At 37.8% G+C, this 18198-nt stretch overlaps 3 protein-coding genes across 9 annotated transcripts in view; 1 reads left to right on the top strand and 2 right to left on the bottom strand.

Annotated features, from left to right (window-relative positions):
- Positions 1 to 2003, bottom strand: part of phactr3a (phosphatase and actin regulator 3a) — a 44090-nt gene extending 42087 nt beyond the window's left edge. The window contains exon 1 of one of the 2 annotated variants that reach the window (XM_079589696.1): positions 1566 to 2003. In XM_079589696.1, coding sequence (XP_079445822.1) covers positions 1566 to 1620 — 55 coding nt within the window. In that variant the 5' untranslated portion in view covers positions 1621 to 2003. The remainder of the gene's footprint in view (positions 1 to 1565) is intronic. The other variant, XM_079589697.1, reaches the window with a different exon arrangement.
- On the top strand, positions 1884 to 12021 carry pigt (phosphatidylinositol glycan anchor biosynthesis, class T; the record flags this gene model as incomplete). 2 transcript variants are annotated; one of them, XR_013794979.1, is made up of 13 exons in its annotated part: positions 1884 to 2088; positions 3647 to 3824; positions 3966 to 4093; positions 4407 to 4507; positions 4595 to 4681; positions 4795 to 4882; positions 5463 to 5560; positions 5670 to 5826; positions 6050 to 6250; positions 10594 to 10759; positions 10905 to 10988; positions 11078 to 11566; positions 11643 to 12021. XR_013794979.1 is itself a non-coding variant. In XM_079589678.1 (12 exons), the coding sequence occupies 12 exons, from the start codon at positions 1884 to 1886 to the stop codon at positions 11328 to 11330; spliced, it is 1746 nt and encodes a 581-aa protein (XP_079445804.1). In that variant the 3' UTR covers positions 11331 to 11580. The 2 variants fall into 2 exon arrangements, 1 of the variants encoding a protein (XP_079445804.1); XM_079589678.1 differs by lacking the exon at positions 11643 to 12021 and having other exon boundaries at positions 11078 to 11580.
- Positions 12022 to 12500: 479 nt separating this feature from the next.
- LOC306986452 (uncharacterized protein) overlaps positions 12501 to 18198 on the bottom strand; it is a 51884-nt gene continuing 46186 nt past the window's right edge. For 4 of the 5 annotated variants that reach the window (XM_079589699.1, XM_079589702.1, XM_079589700.1 and 1 more), the window contains 4 exons: positions 17305 to 17454; positions 16530 to 16682; positions 15911 to 16063; positions 12629 to 12889 (listed from right to left, as the gene is read on the bottom strand). In XM_079589699.1, the coding sequence (XP_079445825.1) occupies positions 12885 to 12889; positions 15911 to 16063; positions 16530 to 16682; positions 17305 to 17454 (461 nt within the window). In that variant the 3' untranslated portion in view covers positions 12629 to 12884. Of the gene's footprint in view, positions 12890 to 15910; positions 16064 to 16529; positions 16683 to 17304; positions 17455 to 18198 lie in introns of all 5 variants that reach the window. The other variant, XM_079589698.1, reaches the window with a different exon arrangement.

Raw genomic sequence — 18198 nt, forward strand, 5'->3', positions numbered from 1 at the left:
AACTATCAGAGAAAATGTTAGACTTGATGAAAGATTAGTGATTGTGACGACGTTTAAGCCATGATGCGACCGTGGTGTAATTCGTTTATAGCCAACATTTAGCTTTTGACTTCTGAAGATTGTATTCACACTTCAAAATTCATAAAAGTTCATTATTGAAGATTATCACAATGAAAAAAAAAACTGTGTGAAAGTATCATAAGCTTTTATTAGACAGACCTTATTTTCTGCAGTAGTCCAAAAGCCAATGGAAAAACCCTATTGGCTTTTTGTTGAGGAAACCTGGGTGATGCTAACTTCAGGGTTGGCCTACAAACATGTCATCCCTGCACCTATTATCGTCCTTGGTGTGAACAAGAGTTGGCTGTGTCCGAAATCACATACCGGTACTCTCGAGTAGGTACTTATTTTGAATAATTAATTTCTTCTAAAAAAGTATCTTCTAGTATCAAATCCAGATGTACTACATTCGCCATGTTGTCATTATCATGTGACCTATACCAGCATCAGTTACATCCATAGACATCATATAATATCTATGGTTACATTGCTTCACTGCCAATCATAAATTCTCTCCCGTGGCCTCATGGGATAGTAAAGTGTCAATCGAATGCACACTTCAGAATCTCACTGGAAGAAGTAGGTCATCCGGGTACTTTCTGCCTGATCTTTTATAAATATTGTGAATTCGAGCATTCTTCTGCTGTCACTAGATAGGCTACTGTTTTTTACCTATACTATAGTGAAGTATGCAATTTTTGATGCAGCCCTTAACTCTATAGAAAGGGCCACTAAACAAATCTAAATTCATTTTTTAAGGCAAACGAATTGAAAGGATTCGAATCACTGACTGGATTTTGATACAGCATCCAAAAGAGACACCGCAAGGCAGGCAGAGACGTGTACTCTACATTGAAATTAACTAATGCAGGCCGACTTGATGTAGTCTTAGCAGCGTTCTTCAAAGAATTATTCATCTAATCTTTCTGGAAACAGCATCCAAAGAGCAACAATAGTCGTAGTAACAGTGAAATAAACTAAGCGTAGTTCTTCTTATTATTATTATACCTACATTATTATTCATAACATCAAATAAATTATTTATATTAACACAATATATGACACTCAATTGACAAGTTACTGGTGCAGTAAAAGGGCCACTGCAGAAAGGGCCACTTAACGAGGATTTTAAACCAAAAGAAATCAAAGAAATATAATCACTGACTGGATCTTGATACAGCATCCAAGAGCGACACCGCAGGCAGAGACGTGTAGTTACATTGAAATTAACTAATGTAAGTTATTTGATGCAGTCTTATCAGCGTTCTTCAAATAATTATTCATCATTAGGCCTACTTGCGATTATGATTAATATCTAGGCTAACGTTATATTCATAACATCAGAACCCCCTGTACTATAATTAAAGTTCAACAGTTGTACCACTTATAATGGGTTTCTGAATAGCAATAAAGTTATTCTAGTATTTCTTCCTTCACATAAATACTGATATTTAAAATAATACTGATATTTACAATAATCGTGTGCACTGTTGTGTGGAATTTACCATAACAGAATAATCTCTTCTCCTGTTGGTCACATGTTAGATTCCTCTCTCCCATTGGTCAGATTTCAACATACCCTTCGCTGATTGGTCAGTTCTGTCAACCACATCCAGGAAGTGTTGCCGCGAGAGAAACCGTAGCAAAAAATGGCAGCGCACAGGTGCGGTTTGTCTCTAGTAATCATTTTGATTGTTTCTAGTTTAACACACCCCAGTAGGTGTGACACGCTTACAAAATCTACCGATAATACAGGAGAAAAACAGAGCGTTTCAGACGCTCTGCGAGAAGCGAATGCCGATGAAAGCAACGCTGGAGAGGAAATGAATGAAAGGCAATGGCAGTCGACTGATGTTGAGCTGGACAAAAGCGATGGCACGAAAGACAGCGAATCTTTTAGACTAGCACCGGCGAAAGATCAGTTTGAGGAGGAGCTGGTCATCCGGCCCCTGCACTCCGGGGACATTTATGCCAGCTTCCAGTTCCGCACACTATGGGATACTGACTTCCTGCAAGAGGGACAGAAAGGTGAGTTATCATCGCTGTAGAACTTAGTGACCCATCACCTAAAGAATTGGTCTTTGTGCATCACAAAGCATGCTAGCATATTAACGTTACACACAATAAGTCAAATCTAGTTCTTCATTCAAACTAGGAACAAGGAACCAGGACAGATATTTTTTTTGTGTGGAATAGTATGGAATATTACAGTAACGTTAGTTATAATAAATGATTTATCTCTGCATATCACTAATGTTCATGTGCCTCATAATCTTTAATCAAAGAATCAAACTCCACATCGCTCTTGCAACGACTTCTCTTCTATGATGACGTGTTCACTGGGGGCAGGTGTTTGACACCACAACAAATACTCCAAATTACAGACTCTGAGATGTGCTTTTTGTACAACATCAAACAATGAGACCTGTCAGTTTTTAATGTCACAGCATAGAAAACTATAATGATCCAAACAATTTCCTGAAGGACAAAAGCAAGTCACTACATTTCTTCTTGTTCAAGAAGCCGTTTCACACAGATGTACTTCACAACAGGGAAAAAAGACTTGCAACTTCCGTTTCATGACGACTTTAAATGAAATATCCAAAATATCCTCTTTTTGTAGTCCATCCCCCTTCCTGATAGATCCAGTCACTGCTTGTAAACCAATCATTTTGAAGTAATAGAATTGTGCAGATGCATTATTTACTGGCATGGGATCATTTTCTGATAAAAAAAAAAAAAAAAGCCTAGAGCCACACCTACATATGGACCAATGGCAGATTAAAGGTGTTTACCATTCAGAGCTAACTTTTCCAGAAAGTTTGCTTTAGCAAGCTGTTTCAAACTGTTTAAATGAACGTTGTTTTGGCTTGATTTCCCCCCCCCAAAATTTTATCACACCAACTCGTTCTCCTTTTATTGCAGTTGTATCTCAATCTGAATCGTGATCACATATGCGTTTAAACTATGAAATTTACCCAGAGGCATATTGTCCTTCAAATGCTACTTTGTAGTCAGTCAAACGAACAGTAATCTTACTGTTACTCTTCCACATTTTGAAATAATCGTAAAGTCATCAAAACTATAAACTAGCACAAATGGAGGTATTGGAATTAAGTAGAGACCCCAAAATGTTAAACAAATCAAAATGGTCTCATTACATTTTAAAGTAGCACCCACAACTCTGCACGCTTGGAGCTTTTCTCAACCATTTTCATAAGGTGCATTGTGGGATGCCTTTATCAATTCGAGCCTTTGAGTTCTCATCCTTTGGAAGTTCATGCAAAGTGGATGTGCTTTCGCAACTACAGTGTTTGAGGATCAAAGTAGATGACGTTCGCGGGCAGCCAATGAAGACCATAGGCTGAAATTATGCAAATTTGTTTCAAACCTACGTAGGTTAGTACAGGAAGTAAGACTGCAATTACTGACGACTGACAATTTCAGGCCGTTCTGATCAGGTTCTTTCTTTCAAGAGACAATAACTCCCTTTATCGTGCACCGTTATATGAAAGGCAATATCTGAAAAAGCATAATTGGGGCTTTTTAACATTTGTTTTCATGATTTGCCTTTTTTTGCCTACAGTTTCTCACTACCGGCTGTTCCCCAAATCCCTCGGCCAAGTGCTGTCCAAGTTTTCAGTGCGAGAGCTGCACATCTCCTTCACGCAGGGCTTCTGGAGGACCATGCAGTGGGGGCAGCCCTTCATCCCCTCTCCACCGGGAGCAGAGCTGTGGGTCTGGTTCCATCACACAGTCAGCGAGTGAGTGCTTTAATCAGTTGTGAAAATCATTTCAAAGTATCCCTGATTCATAAGCATGTTATATTTATTCTGCAATTTGAACAGAATAGAATGTAACCGCAAAATGGATTAACAGTCCACTGACTTCTGTTGAATTCTCAGTGTGGATGGAAACTGGAAGGAGCTTACCAACGTCCTCTCTGGAATCTTCTGTGCGTCCCTGAACTTCATTGACCTGACCAACACCGTACAGCCCAGTGCTTCTTTTAAACCGCTGGGTCTGGGGAATGGTACGGCCCCTTTAGTTCATTATAGAGGAGTGTTCACACTGACAGCAGTTTGCAGTGATGAAGCAACTGGAGGTCATTCATTCTGACGTGCACTTATTTGGCATGAAATCATTTTAAAATTAATTTTTACTTTGTACGTCACAATACGGAAGAAAATACGTTACTTTAATTGTTATACCTTTAGGTTTCAGTCAATGTCACATCAGTAGGAGATTTATCTTTCTTTAAATTCACCCTGAACGCTCGCACTATATTTTTAAAGCAACAAATTAACGTTTATGTACTTGATATTTATATTTTTCTCTCTAAACAGCTACAGATCACCGTTTTCTACGATATGCCACATTACCTCGTGAAATCGTGTGCACTGAGAATCTGACCCCCTGGAAGAAACTTCTCCCTTGTGGTTCTAAGGTTCAGATCATTGCCTGTGATTTTAATAATTAGTCATTTAAAATAAGGCATCAAATGCATTGATTGATGCCTTTTTCTTTTCTGCAGGCAGGTCTGGCTGTTCTCATGAAGTCAGAGAAGCTGTTTCACAGCAGTTTCCACTCTCAGGCTGTTCACATCAGGCCTGTCTGTCAGGTAAGGGTCTTTTCAAAGCGCCCTTAAAAAATACAGAAATTATGTTCTGGCACAGACTGTACATTGTCTGGAAAATTCCTTGCATCCCGATGACTCAAGATGTTCCCTTTTAGGATGAACAATGCACAAATAAAGCATGGGAGCTGAGACAAACTCTCAATGTTGTGTTTGATCTCTACACTTCAGGCCAAGGCAAAAAGGGTGAGTAATAAATTAATGTTCGATGTTGGAAGAATATCTCCTTTCCCATTTCTTTGCTAAAATGTCTCTATTTCAATGTTTTCGACCATCGATATACTGCATTATCTTCATTTTGCTCAATGTTGTCAACATGAACTTTGTTTCTTCACCAGCCCCAAAAAATGCTTTTGCACTTTGTTCATTGTGGAATAAATGTGATTAAAGTGTTTACGTGTCTGAAAATTGCATAAATAAGCATATTCCATGTTTTACAATGATTATGGTTGCTACTATTATAAGCTTAATCGCATCAATTTGATTGAAGTGTTGTTTACATAAGTTTCACAGGTTTATAGGTTAAATTATAGGTTTAATTAATTAATAGGTTATAGGTTTAATTGCAATATTGCCTAAATCTCCTGAATAAAAAATAAGAGGAAATCTAGTATAGAAAAAGCCTAGAAGTTCAAAAGTATAAAGAAGTCCAAAGTATTATCTTTGGTGCACCTCATACATTATTTTTTGCAGTTACACACCTGAAGCAAATACTATGCTCTATCCATCTGCATATTCTTTACTATTTACTATCATCTTTCGACAGAGTGGTCCCTGTTTAAGATGTTTTCTCGAACATTGACAGAGGCATGTCCTCTTGCTTCTTCTAGTAAAGTCTATGTGGACATCACAGACAACCCAGAGGTGAAACAAAGACAATGAATACTTCCTTTCTGCTTTGTGATTTGTCATTTGATCATTTTCCACTTTAGTTCAGTCAGTTTGTTTGAGCGTTATGCTGTTTGTCCAACAGGGGGAGCTGTTTGAGTTGAGTCCTGCCACTCCTCTGCTCAGCCAAGCTGTAGTGCTGGGGGATCGCAGGACATATTCAGTATATGACCTGACCAGAGCTGAGACGTTCGGCCAGCTGCGGTCATTCAATCTCCTACTGCGCTGGAAAGGGGACAGCGGTATGAATGAGTTTAATAGATGGTGTCCGTGTGATGGGCTTTATCATGATTGCCCAATGATAGCCATTGTAAAACCAATATGGTTTCAGCATTATTATTGTATAAAAATATAAAAGGTAAAAATAACTGGAACTATTTACGTTATTGTTACACGGTAACAATCGAATGTACTTTGGATACTCATTTTTAAATGTGATTCTTTCAATCTCTGGTTGTGCTTTAGGTGATATGCTGCGTCCTCTGCTGCATGCAGAGCGGTACGTGGCTGGTTTTGGGCTGCAGACTGGGGAAATTCACACAGTCATCTATAATAACCACCCATATCGGGCTTTTCCTGTACTTCTGATGGATTCAGTGCCCTGGTATCTGCAGCTGTACATTCACACCCTGACAGTCACCAGCAAGTCCCGTGATAACAAACCCAGTGAGTTTATTCTACAATTATCTTAGATTCCACACTTTATGTATGGTTTGTATATATTTATTGCTAGTTTTAGGGCAGTTCTTCAATTATGTGCTCTTGAATCTTCTTTAAATTGACTATAATATAAATGTAGTCAGTGTATATATATATATATATATATATATATATATATATATATATATATATATATATATATATATATATATATATATACATACATATATATATATATATATATATATATATATATATATATATATATATACATATATCATATATATTAGGGCTATGAAATTATTAATCGTGATTAATCGCATCCAAAATAAGTTTGTGTTTACATGTGTATAATTATTTGTATATATAAATATACACGTATAAATTTAAGAAATATTTGCATGTATATATTTATATATAATTTATATCAATATTTTATAAATAAATGTATATATACATTATACTTGCATGTATGTGTATTTTTTTATATATACACAAAATAATTATACACAGTACACACATATTATGTGGATGCGATTAATCGTTTCACAGCCCTAATGTGTGTGTGTGTCTGTGTGTGTATATATCTATATATATAAAAAATATGTACAGTGCTTAGCATAAATGAAAACACCCATGCTAATGTTGACTAAAAAGAGGAAATAAAAAAATCTTCTTTTGGAAATTGATCCTAATGCCTTAATTTAAAAAAAAAATAGGAAAACTCCAATCTTTAAGGACACCAATTTTCTTTGTGAATTAATAATGTATCGTAAATAAATAAATGTTCTTCCTTAAAATACAGGGTGCATAAGTCCGCACACCCCTGTGTTAAATTCCCATAGAGGCAGGCAGATAATTTTTTTTAAAGGCCAGTAATTTCATGGATCCAGGATACTATGCATCCTGATAAAGTTCCCTTGGCCTTTGGAATTAAAATAGCCCCACATCATAGCCCTTTATATAGCCCTTTTACTTTCACGATTGGTTGCTGATAAAAAGGAAATTGCCATATTTGGATCTGACAGCATTGTACAGGAGAGAGAGAGCTTTCTAACGTTATGTGATGACAGGGTGCAGGCAGCAATCGCGGAGCAGCGGGATGATATATGACGGCAACTTTTGTTGAATTTATGAGAAATCTACAGACGCAAACAGACAGTGTAGTAAAATAAAGACCTAAATGTGTATTTCTGACTTTTTTTCACCACAAGTCTGAAAGAAGACATGTTATTGAAGACAAATATCCCAAAATCTCAAAATTGACTAGTCTCGCCTTAAGGGCATAGATCCTTCCTGTGGAGGGAGCCCTGGTACCCAGAATTATCTGTATGACATCGGCTGGAAGCCCAGCATTCCTCAGTTGGTCCCCCTCAGTTGGCCAAACGTGAAGGTTCCAAAGCTTGGGCCGGGGATGAAATATTGCCCCTTGTGTCTGAGACAGAAGGTATTTCCTGTTTCATCAATAAGATGCAAGATCCTTGTTGACGGACCATGGGCAGGACTCCTGGGAGCAAAGCGATCGGTGCAAATGCATAAAGAAGCAGTCTTATGCTGCGTTCACACCGAACGCGAATTGAACGTCTGGAGCGAGTGATTTTCAAGTCAATGTAAAGACGCGTCTGGAGGTCCTGTGGCGCGATAGACGCGTTTAGTGCGGCACGATGGATGTGATTTCGCCTCAGAGGCAAATTGAGCGTCTGGCGCGATACGTGCGAGTGATTTTATTTGGTGCTTTTTGTGCATTCACACGTTTGAAGTGAATTCGCGTCTGAAAAATGTGCATCTGCTGTCACGCGGTGAAATGACGTGATAAACGGGGGCAGGGCTGCCCGGAGTCCCAGAGTCACTCATTCAACATGGAGGAACGACTGATAGTTCGTCATCTTCATTTATATATAGCGCTTTTAACAATGTAGATTGTTTCAAAGCTGCTTTACAGAGATAAACGTATAATTTTGTTTCGTGTCTGGACAGTGTTGTGTGATAAAGAAAATCACAGGACAGGTTAATTACTTTTGGAGGCTGGCTCCATTTATCATCAAAACAAAAATAAATTACAGATTATTTTACAGTAATAACCTGAACAAAGAAATGGCACAGACCTATAGAATTATTCAGGACATCAAAGAAGGAATGACATTGTTCAGCAGCTGTTAACTATGAATGTGATACTGAAATTTCTGAATGAGATGAATAATAGGACTACTAATAATGTATGATTTTATCATTTTACCTTGTATACTAACGTGGAAAACCTGCCATTTGAAATTTCGCCTTTAACGCGGACCTATTTCGCTTGGATGCGCGAGTGGATTCAAAATTAGACGCCAATTAGACACGATAGAAGCGAATTTGCTCAATTCGCGTTCGGTGTGAACACAGCATAAGCCATGCATGGGCAATGGCGTCCAGCCCACGCAATGGCGGTTTTTTTTTTTTTTTGACCAAATGAGCTTCCAAGACAGGTGGATTAGCCACCTTTTGTATATTAAAGCTAGAGTAGGTAATGTTGGAGAGCTAGCCAGATTTGAAAGTGGCACCTCTTCTAAGCTCCGCCCCCTCCTGTCAGTGCTCCGTCCAAAGCTACGCCCCCCCACAAACATGAACGTGCATCCACATTTGGAGCTGAGCTGCATCAGCTGCATGTACCTACCAGTGATGCGCGGGTTGATCCAAAATGAGCGGGTGCCTGCGCCCGCGGTAACGAGTCATCCAAAAATATTTTTAATGATATTCGGGTCGCGGTCGGTCGGGTCGTTTACCTTTGTAATTTATATAGTACTAGACACAATGTTCTATGAAATACATAGGTCTACACTTTATTGGCTGAATGCGCGAGGATGACGCACGAGCAGTCTGCAGAGATGACAGCGGGAAATCCTTAATGTTGAGCGCGTTATTAACTTTTGAATAAAAGCTGACGCGGGACAAAATGCCCGATTTCCCAACGCGTTGAACTGAGCAATACCATTGTGCCGTTTTAATAGGCTACTTTTAAACGCATATAGCTCAGTAATGTCAGTTTTATGTATTTGCTGAGAGGGGGCGGGGGGGATTTTTGTTGGGAAAGTCCGGGGAGAGACGCACACGTCGATTAGACTGGATAAACACATGCAGCATCTTAATTGTTAAGAAAATGAAATGAAATAAATGAATAAATCAAGCCTTTATTACAAAACACTAGGCTATATCATACAGCATTCAGAAAAATGCGCACCCCTAGTTCCTCCGTCTATGGCCCATGACGCGATGAGCATTTACTAGCTACTTTAAACAAATGCGGGTCAGGAACAATATTTTCTTTCTTTTTTTTGCGGTCCGAGTTGCGGGCGGGTTAGTTGAAAACGTCGGTCGGGTTCGGGTTGTTTATACATTGACCCGCGCATCACTGCTGTGCACGCAGTGGTGCTCGGGCACGAGACATGAAGGCATCTGATTGGTTCTTTACATTCGCACCGAATGGCAGTGATTGGTCAGAGTTTTTACTGTCCTACAGCTGCTACAGAGGTCAGATTTGTTTCATTCCTTTTTCTGAACACATAATGTATTGACTTCTATCAGAATGGAAGGACCATTTCACCCAGTATAAAAAAAAATGTTTCTGAACAGGATTACCAACCCTACCTTTAAGTGTTGTGAGTCACATAAGCAAATATTCGGTACTTTTTTTTTTTCTTTTTTTTTTTGAGTATCAAAATCAAAGATTAGCCACCTTTTTGTTGGGAGGCTGGGTGATTCAGAGATAACTAGAGGGGACATTGCGCTCTTTCCTGTGAAGTGAAGAGGTCCTCTTCTACTTCATAAAATTTTTCCCAAATCTGTTTGACTACCTCGGAGTGGCATTTCCATTCCCCGTGTGTCACAGCCTGACAGAAAGCCAGCTCCCACATTCAAATTCCCAGGGATGTAAATTGCCCTGTGGGACACAAGCTTGAGTCCAAAGAAGAACCTGCGCGAATGCAGTCCGCCTTGGCGATTTATGTAGGTGACTACCGAAGTGTTGTCCACCTGCACTAGGACATGGAAGTACTTCAGGGTCAGAAATACAGCCATCAATTCAAGGCAATTGATGTGCCAATCAAGATGATAACCTCTCCAGATTCACAACAAAGATGTTTTTTTCATAGCGCGACTCACGCATCATTGAGAGTAGCTTTTGATAGGGAATGTCTGAGTAGGGAAATGTAGTTTCAACATTATTTAAAATGAGGAAGTAAAAAAAATTAAAAGGCACAATAATAAGTTTAAAGCTATTAGAAACTATCCTTTTTTCCTTAGTTTACAAAAAGTCTAGTTCATGTTCAGGGGCATAAAGAGTTAATAGACCTTTGTTAATTGTCCTGTAGGTTACATTCACTACCAGCCTGCTAAAGACCGCCATCGTCCTCATCTACTGGAGATGCTGATCCAGTTACCGCCTCACTCGATGACAGAGGTCACGGTACAGTTTGAAAGGGCCCTGCTCAAATGGACAGAGTACACCCCTGATCCCAACCACGGCTTCTACGTTGGGTAAGACTCTTGCTTAAGTATTAGATAATTTTTTTTTTGTAATTCAAATATATATGATAAAATGTCATTATTGTTCTAAGAATTTGTGACACATCCTGTCTGCAACTCCCTATATCTGATTGATGTGCCATAAATGTTACTGCAGGTCCTCTGTGGTCAGCGCCCTTGTGCCAAGTATGGTTGCAATGAACACCAACTTCACACAAGACCAACCATTGTTTAGCAGTTTGTAAGTATAAACTGGCCTTGGTGTTAATAATAAATAAGTGTGCCTTATTTGTTTTGGTTCTTCGTAACTTTTTCACCTCTGACTTCCAGTGTCCCAGTCAAAGAAGAATCGAGCTACTTTGTGCGAGTGTACACCGAACCCCTGCTGGTAAATCTACCCACGCCTGACTTCAGCATGCCCTACAACGTCATCTGCCTCACCTGCACGGTGGTCGCGGTCGGCTATGGCTCCTTTTACAACTTGCTGACCCGCACGTTCCAGGTAGATGAACCGAGTCCACCGCTGGCCAAACGGTTGGCCAACCTCGTTCGTCGCATAAGGGGAGTGCCAATGCTGGCCTGACTGCCGAGAGCAGGACTGATGCCTGAAATGTCCATATTAGGCAGCTGAGAGGATCATGACTCTAAAACGGCATCTGCTGGAGTTTAAAGATGCTTTTCAGCCCTGGAAGGACTCGATGCCAAGTGACTGTTCTGAACTTTTGTTGAACAAATGAGCTTCCAAGACAGATGGATTAGCCACCTTTTTATGTTTTGTGTGTCGCATAAGCAAAGATTAGCCACCTTTTTATTTTTTTGGTAAGTATAAAAATCCCCCAAAAATTTTTTGAGAGAGAGTCACATAAGCAAAGACTTTTCTCTGCTGTGTTTTTAGAAAACCATTGTTTTCAAAGGAACTGCATGGTTTGGGCATCTGGGATAAATATACATGGAAGAGCTTGATGTTAAGTCGTCTCAGTTTACGCCACCTCTTTGAGAGCATGACCAAGTGTCACAGAAACACAGACACTACAATCCAACTACTGGAAATTGATGTCTAAGAATGTGGCAAGTATTTTCCACTTTCTGTAATGCACTGATATTCAAATATGTTTTGAAGCACTGGACTGTTTTTTTTTTTTAGTTTTGCCTTTATTTTTGTGCATTTGCCCATGGCCTGACCACATAATGACTTCCAAACTGTGTGTTATTGAGTTCAAATTCTGAAGCAGCTCTTTAACACTGGTTAATTTTCCCATAATAAATTAACTGGAAACCCATAACGTGTTGAGAATGTTTTTCGTTCATGCCTCGAGGGATTTTGTGGAAGAATGCATGTGTACGTATGTGGCATGGTAGTTTGTAATACACATATGCAGGTAATGTAGTTGAATAGATTTGTAGTAACTCACTGGTACCACTGATCAAATCAAACTATCCAAGTAGTACCATCATCCGCTAACCTATTTTTGCCTGGCACTACAGACACAAGTATGTCAGTTACACTGTCCTTGGCAGAATACAAAACACGTTTCCAGCAGAAAGTAATTTGTCTCTCCAGGATGAATGTGAAACTGTGCAACATGATACAGTCCTAGCCAGAAGAGACTGATGTTCAAAGTATGGTTATGAATTGGATTTTGGACAAGTTTGTAACTCCCAGGGCTACTCAAAATCAATAATATATAGGCCTATACGTATAGTGGTAGAAATTCCCCTACGCACCTGACTTAAGTTAACCTGCCGTCTGCTTCTAGACACCTACAAATGTGTACTCTACTAGACGTCTCTCCACTTAACACTATCACTTGAGAATAGAAGTAAGATCTCTAGTGTCTAGCCTGTCCCGGCATTAATCAGACAGACTCCAAATAATGCCTTTGAATATGTTTTAATCACGGCCGGGAGGACCTCATTTCAATCACAGAGAATCCCACTGGCAAAAAGAATACAACAATTAATATAGGATAGGTACATGACAAAGGTAACATGACTCATTACATAATTTTTTTCTAATTTGATTAACACTGCATGCATGACCAGAGGTGGTTGAGCAGCATTTCTGTCCGGCTGCGCACTGACCATCATGGGAACATGATGTATTCGGCACACTCTGGATTCCCCTTCAGTAGGTCACCTAGCCTGTATGGATAGAGATTCAGATTTAGTCTGGCCATTTAGTGACATTAAGCGTCAGATGTTCAGCACAAAACACTCAAGGCATGAATAGCTAGTTTTACTTACAGAGTGAATTACATTCACGCCTACTCTTTACACGATGTGATTGGCCTGACCCAATTTAGGTTTGTCCAGCTGGAAAGTCAACGGAGAGTTGCTAGAATACCCTGGCTGCAAAATAAATGTTGCTGCTGCTAGTGTGCGTCTAGATTTCTAGGCTATTAGGATGCGTCATGAGTGTCAGATCTGCATCATGTGCGTCAGGTCTTAAAGTGACAGCAGCCTAATAAACCGGCTGCTGTGATGTCTGTCATCAATGTTAAAGTCGGCATGAAATCAAAATTGACCCCATTTACTTTGTTAGCGGATATTACTAGTCTTGTGGTGAACAATTAATCCGTGCAAGTTAATACATGGAAAAAAATTGTTTGCCGAAGTTATCTTTAATCAAAGTCTGAAAAGTTACTTCCGGGACTGGAATGGTTCTTTTTCTGTTGACGTAGGCTTGAGGGCTTGGGTTGTTTAAACGCTTCACCACTCCGCTCAAACCGTTACTCTGCTATGGGCGAGAGATGGAGAGGAGGAGCGCTGAAGTAAAACCCTGCCCTCTGATCAATATTCCGTTTCACTCGGAAATGCATCACAACACTTGAGAAGTCGTTTGCAACTTCCGGTTCACGCGGACTTTAATTAAAGGGGTGGTTGATTGCGATTTCACTTTTTTCATTTTAAATAGTGTGTAATGTTGCTGTTGGTGCATGAACAGTATCTGCAAAGTTGCTGCGCTGAAAGTTCAACGTAAGCAGAGATATCGTCTTTTAAAAATCAGGAAGTTTAATCAACCCTCCCTCCGGAATATGGAAAAAAGGGGCGTGGCCATATTTCTGTGGCTTTGTGGAAGAAGAAGAGTTATAGTGGAGAGCTGTAGCCATGCCGTCTAAAGTGTGTTATTTTCACCCAGCTGTCAGGTCTTCTGTGTTCGGGCTTCCTACGGACGCTGTAGTTCGTCAACAATGGCTAAAATTTCGTTTGATTATGTTCCTGAAAATTACAATCGTAATTTAGCTCTCTGTGCTGCGCATTTTACGGAAGACAGCTTCCAGAATCTCCACGAATTCAATGCCGGATTAAACAAGAAACTGTTACTAAAACATGAATCAGTTCCAATTTTAAAACCAGAGGCAGCCGTTGTTGGGCCACAACCTGTAAGTAAGACTTAATCATTTTAAATGTATTTGCATGTATAATTTCAGATGTAATATTTTAGTTTTATCAAGGATGTAAACAAATGCCAGCGCTGGCGTTAGCCACTTAGTTATGCTATTTCGTGTGTCTACGTCAAACGCGTAGGGCTACACACATTTTGAACCTGAATTTGTAATTATGTACTAATTTTGTAAATGTATTTTCCATGTATACGTAATTTTTCGATTTGATCAAGAACGTAAACCAATGCCAACGCTGTTTGTTTATAATAGCCAGTTAGTTCGATGCTATTTTGTGTGTATAAGACAAACGTGTATAAAGTTCAAAAAATTATATGTAATCGCAACAGCAAACTTCAGCTGCGGTATTACTCAGTCATTTATGCAGTAATATTAAATGTTTAATCAGGAGAAAACCGTATCTCAGAAGCTAACAAGCAGCAGTGGCATTTTTAAAGTAACAGCGTATCAAAATTATTATATAATAATAGTAGAATAGAATAGAATAATAATAAATAAAAAAATTACCATTCAGAAACGTTTTGTAAGAGCCGTGTTTGGGGAGGTTCTGACTCTTCATTGCCGCTTTCTGGGTCTGATTCTGGCTCAAACTGATACGGGCGTATTGACACCATTATTTACATTGAAGGAGCACATGCCGCTTTCGCCCGTAAAGGTGATGGGCGGGAAGTTTCCAGACAACGTGCATTTCGCGGTTTAGCCAATTACAACACACCGGCCCAACTAACCAATCTGAGCCCATGCCTGTTTCTGAGGGAGTGGTTTTATAGAATCAGGAAGTCAACCGGTCGTTCAAATGACAGAGGAGAAAGCGGCTTACAATAAAGGTGAAATTTATGAAAAATAAGGCTTAAAAAAAAAAAAAAAAAAAAAAGACAACGACATGTTATATTGCACCCCATAAACACAATCATGCAAAGAAAAAAAAGCAGTAAACCACCCCTTTAAAGAACAAAAAAGAGAAAATTATTTACCGCTCTTGACTGAATAACTTTTGTAGCTTTAATCTATATGTAATTTATAATTTATGCAGTGAAGACTGTGAAGTGTTTGATAACTTTAATCAATTTAACGAGTTTGTTTGCCCATCAAATCTTTAAGATATTAGGTTAAACTTATTTGGCTTGCTGTCCACTGAAGAGGGGCTCGATGAAGCAGCTTCAACTCGAGCTCTGATTGACCTTTTACAAGGTTACATTAGTCAAAAACAACGAAAACAATAACTTTGTGCATTTTAGCAGGGCAAAAAAAAAAAAAAAAAAAAACTCGAAGCTAGTCTGACTGGGCCAATATAAAAAAATTGAGCTCTGATATATTGAAGGGCTGGTAAATGTGACATTCAATGGGTTTATGTGAAGATTGTTTTAAGTTCACTTAACTTAAAAGTTGCTATATTTTTTAAAGCCTAATAAATGTTAAATTTGATCAATTTCAATTGTACTCCATGTGCCTGTATTTAATGGCTTTTTATAAAAAGATGCTATAAACAAATGTTTAAAATATTTGCTTCTGTCTTTATGTTGTTTATACATTCATTTGGAGATTAAATGTGAAATTATTACAATATAAAAATATATAAAGAACTTTTTAAAGAATTTTTTATCAAGATTAATTACAGAAAAATGTGTGATTAATTAGTTTTTAAAAATTATCGATTGACAGCACTATAATTACAATACAATACAATACAATACAATACAATATAATATAATATAATATAATATAATATAATATAATATAATATAATATAATATAATACCTGTAACTCGAGCCGTACACCGACTTCCACTGCATGCAGTTCTGCAGCATTTCTGAATGTTGGGACACTCACTGTCATCGGCACACAACTCTTCATCCTTCTTACTACACCTTATTAGTTCACCGTTTGTCTTTGGACACTCTCCTGGCTTTACTGTTTCACAGACACATGACAAAAGGCATATCACTGAATGCTGAATGAATTTTTCACGTAGAAAAAAAATATTTTATTGGAATACGTTTTACTAGAAATAACTATGTCAGTCTTTCTACTTTAAAATTTCATGTTTTATTCGTCGTGGGTTTTGGTTCTTTTGCTGTTGTTGCTTTAAGGACCTTTAAAATAACAGAAATCATTTGGCGAAGTGATATGGACATGCACATAATGTGGTCAAGACCTGCATGGCTAAAATGAATGGCTTTTTTTTATAAAAAGATGACATTAAAAAAAATGTTTCAAATATTGGTTACTATCTTTATGTTGTTTCTACATTAATCTGGAGATTAAGTGTGAAATTTTTACAATATTAAAATATATAGTATTTGAATTACAGAAAAATTTGACTATATATTACAATACAATATAATGTAATGTAATGTAATGTAATGTAATGCAATACCTGTAACTGGAGCCGTACACCGACTTCCATCGCATGCAGTTCTGCAGCATTTCTGATTTTTGGGACACTCACTGTCATCGGCACACAACTCTTCACCCTTCTCACTACATCTTATTAGTTCACCGTTTGTCTTTGGACACACTCCTGGCTTTACTGTTATACAGACACATGACAGAAGGCATATCACTGAATAATGAATGAATTTTCCACAAAAAATATTTTGGAAGTTGTACCTATACAGTATGTTATTGGAATGCGTTTTACTAGAAATAACTATTTCAGTCTTTCTACTTTAAAATTTCATGTTTTATTCGCCGTGGGTTTTGGTTCTTTTGATGTTGTTGCTGAAAGGACCTTTGAAATAACAGAAATCATTTAGTGAAGTGATGGACATGCACATAATGTGGTCAAGACCTGCCTGGGACTACTGTACATTTGATAGATTTCAATCATGCTGTAATGCTGAATGCCTAATTAATGGATAAAATGAATGGCTTATTTTTTAATAAATAGATGCCATTAAAAAATTCTCAAATATTGGTTACTGTCTTTATGTTCTTTTTACATTCATTTGCAGATTAAGTGTGAAATTATTACAATATTAAAATATATAGTATTTGAATGTTAGTTGCGATTAATCGCAATTAATTACAGAAAAATTTGATTAGTTACTTTTTTTTAATTGATTGACAGCACTATATATTATAATACAATACATAGGCTATAATATGCTATAATATGCTATAATATAATATAATATAATATAATACAATACCTGTAACTGGAGCCGTACACTGACGTCCACCGCATTCAGTGATGCAGCATTTCTGATTTTTGGGACACTCACTGTCAGCGGCACACAACTCTTCACCCTTCATGATACACATCACTTCATATTTTGGGCTTGGACACTCTCCTGGCTTTACTGTTAAACAGACACATGACAGAAGGCATATCACTGAATGTTGAATGAATTTTTCACTGTAAAAAAAAACATTTTGGAAGTTGTATCTATATGTTATTGGAATACGTTTTTACTAGAAAAAACTATTTCAGTCTTTCTACTTTAAAATTTAATGTTTTATTCGTCGTGGGTTTTGGTTCTTTTGCTGTTGTTGGTGTAAGGACCTTTGAAATAACTGAAATCATTTGGCGAAGTGATATGGACATGTAATGCGGTCAGGACCTGCCTGGAACTACTTAAAATTTGATAGATTTCAATTATACTGTAATGCTGAATGCCTATAATTAATGGCTAAAATAAATGGCTTTTTTTATATACAAAAGATGCCATTCATTTTTTTCTTCAAATATTAGCTACTGTCTTTATGTTGTTTCAACATCGATTTTGGGATTATGTGTGAAATTATTACAATATAAAAAAATATATAAAGTACTTGAATGTTAGGTGTGATTAATCGCGATTATTTTCAGAAAAATGTGATTAATTGGTTACTTTTTTTTATCGATTGACAGTACTACAGTCATGGCCAAAATTGTTGGCACCCCTGGTAAATATGATCAAAACTGGCTGTAAAAAATAAATCTGCATTGTTTATCCTTTTGATTTTTCATTCAAAAAATTGCCAAAATTCTAACCTTTCATTGAAGCAAGAGAATTGAAAGTGGGGCTAAATCACATTATGAAATAAATGTTTTTCTCCAAAAC

Source organism: Phoxinus phoxinus (assembly GCF_949152265.1).
Source record: "Phoxinus phoxinus genome assembly, chromosome: 18".
Lineage (NCBI taxonomy): Eukaryota > Metazoa > Chordata > Actinopteri > Cypriniformes > Leuciscidae > Phoxinus > Phoxinus phoxinus.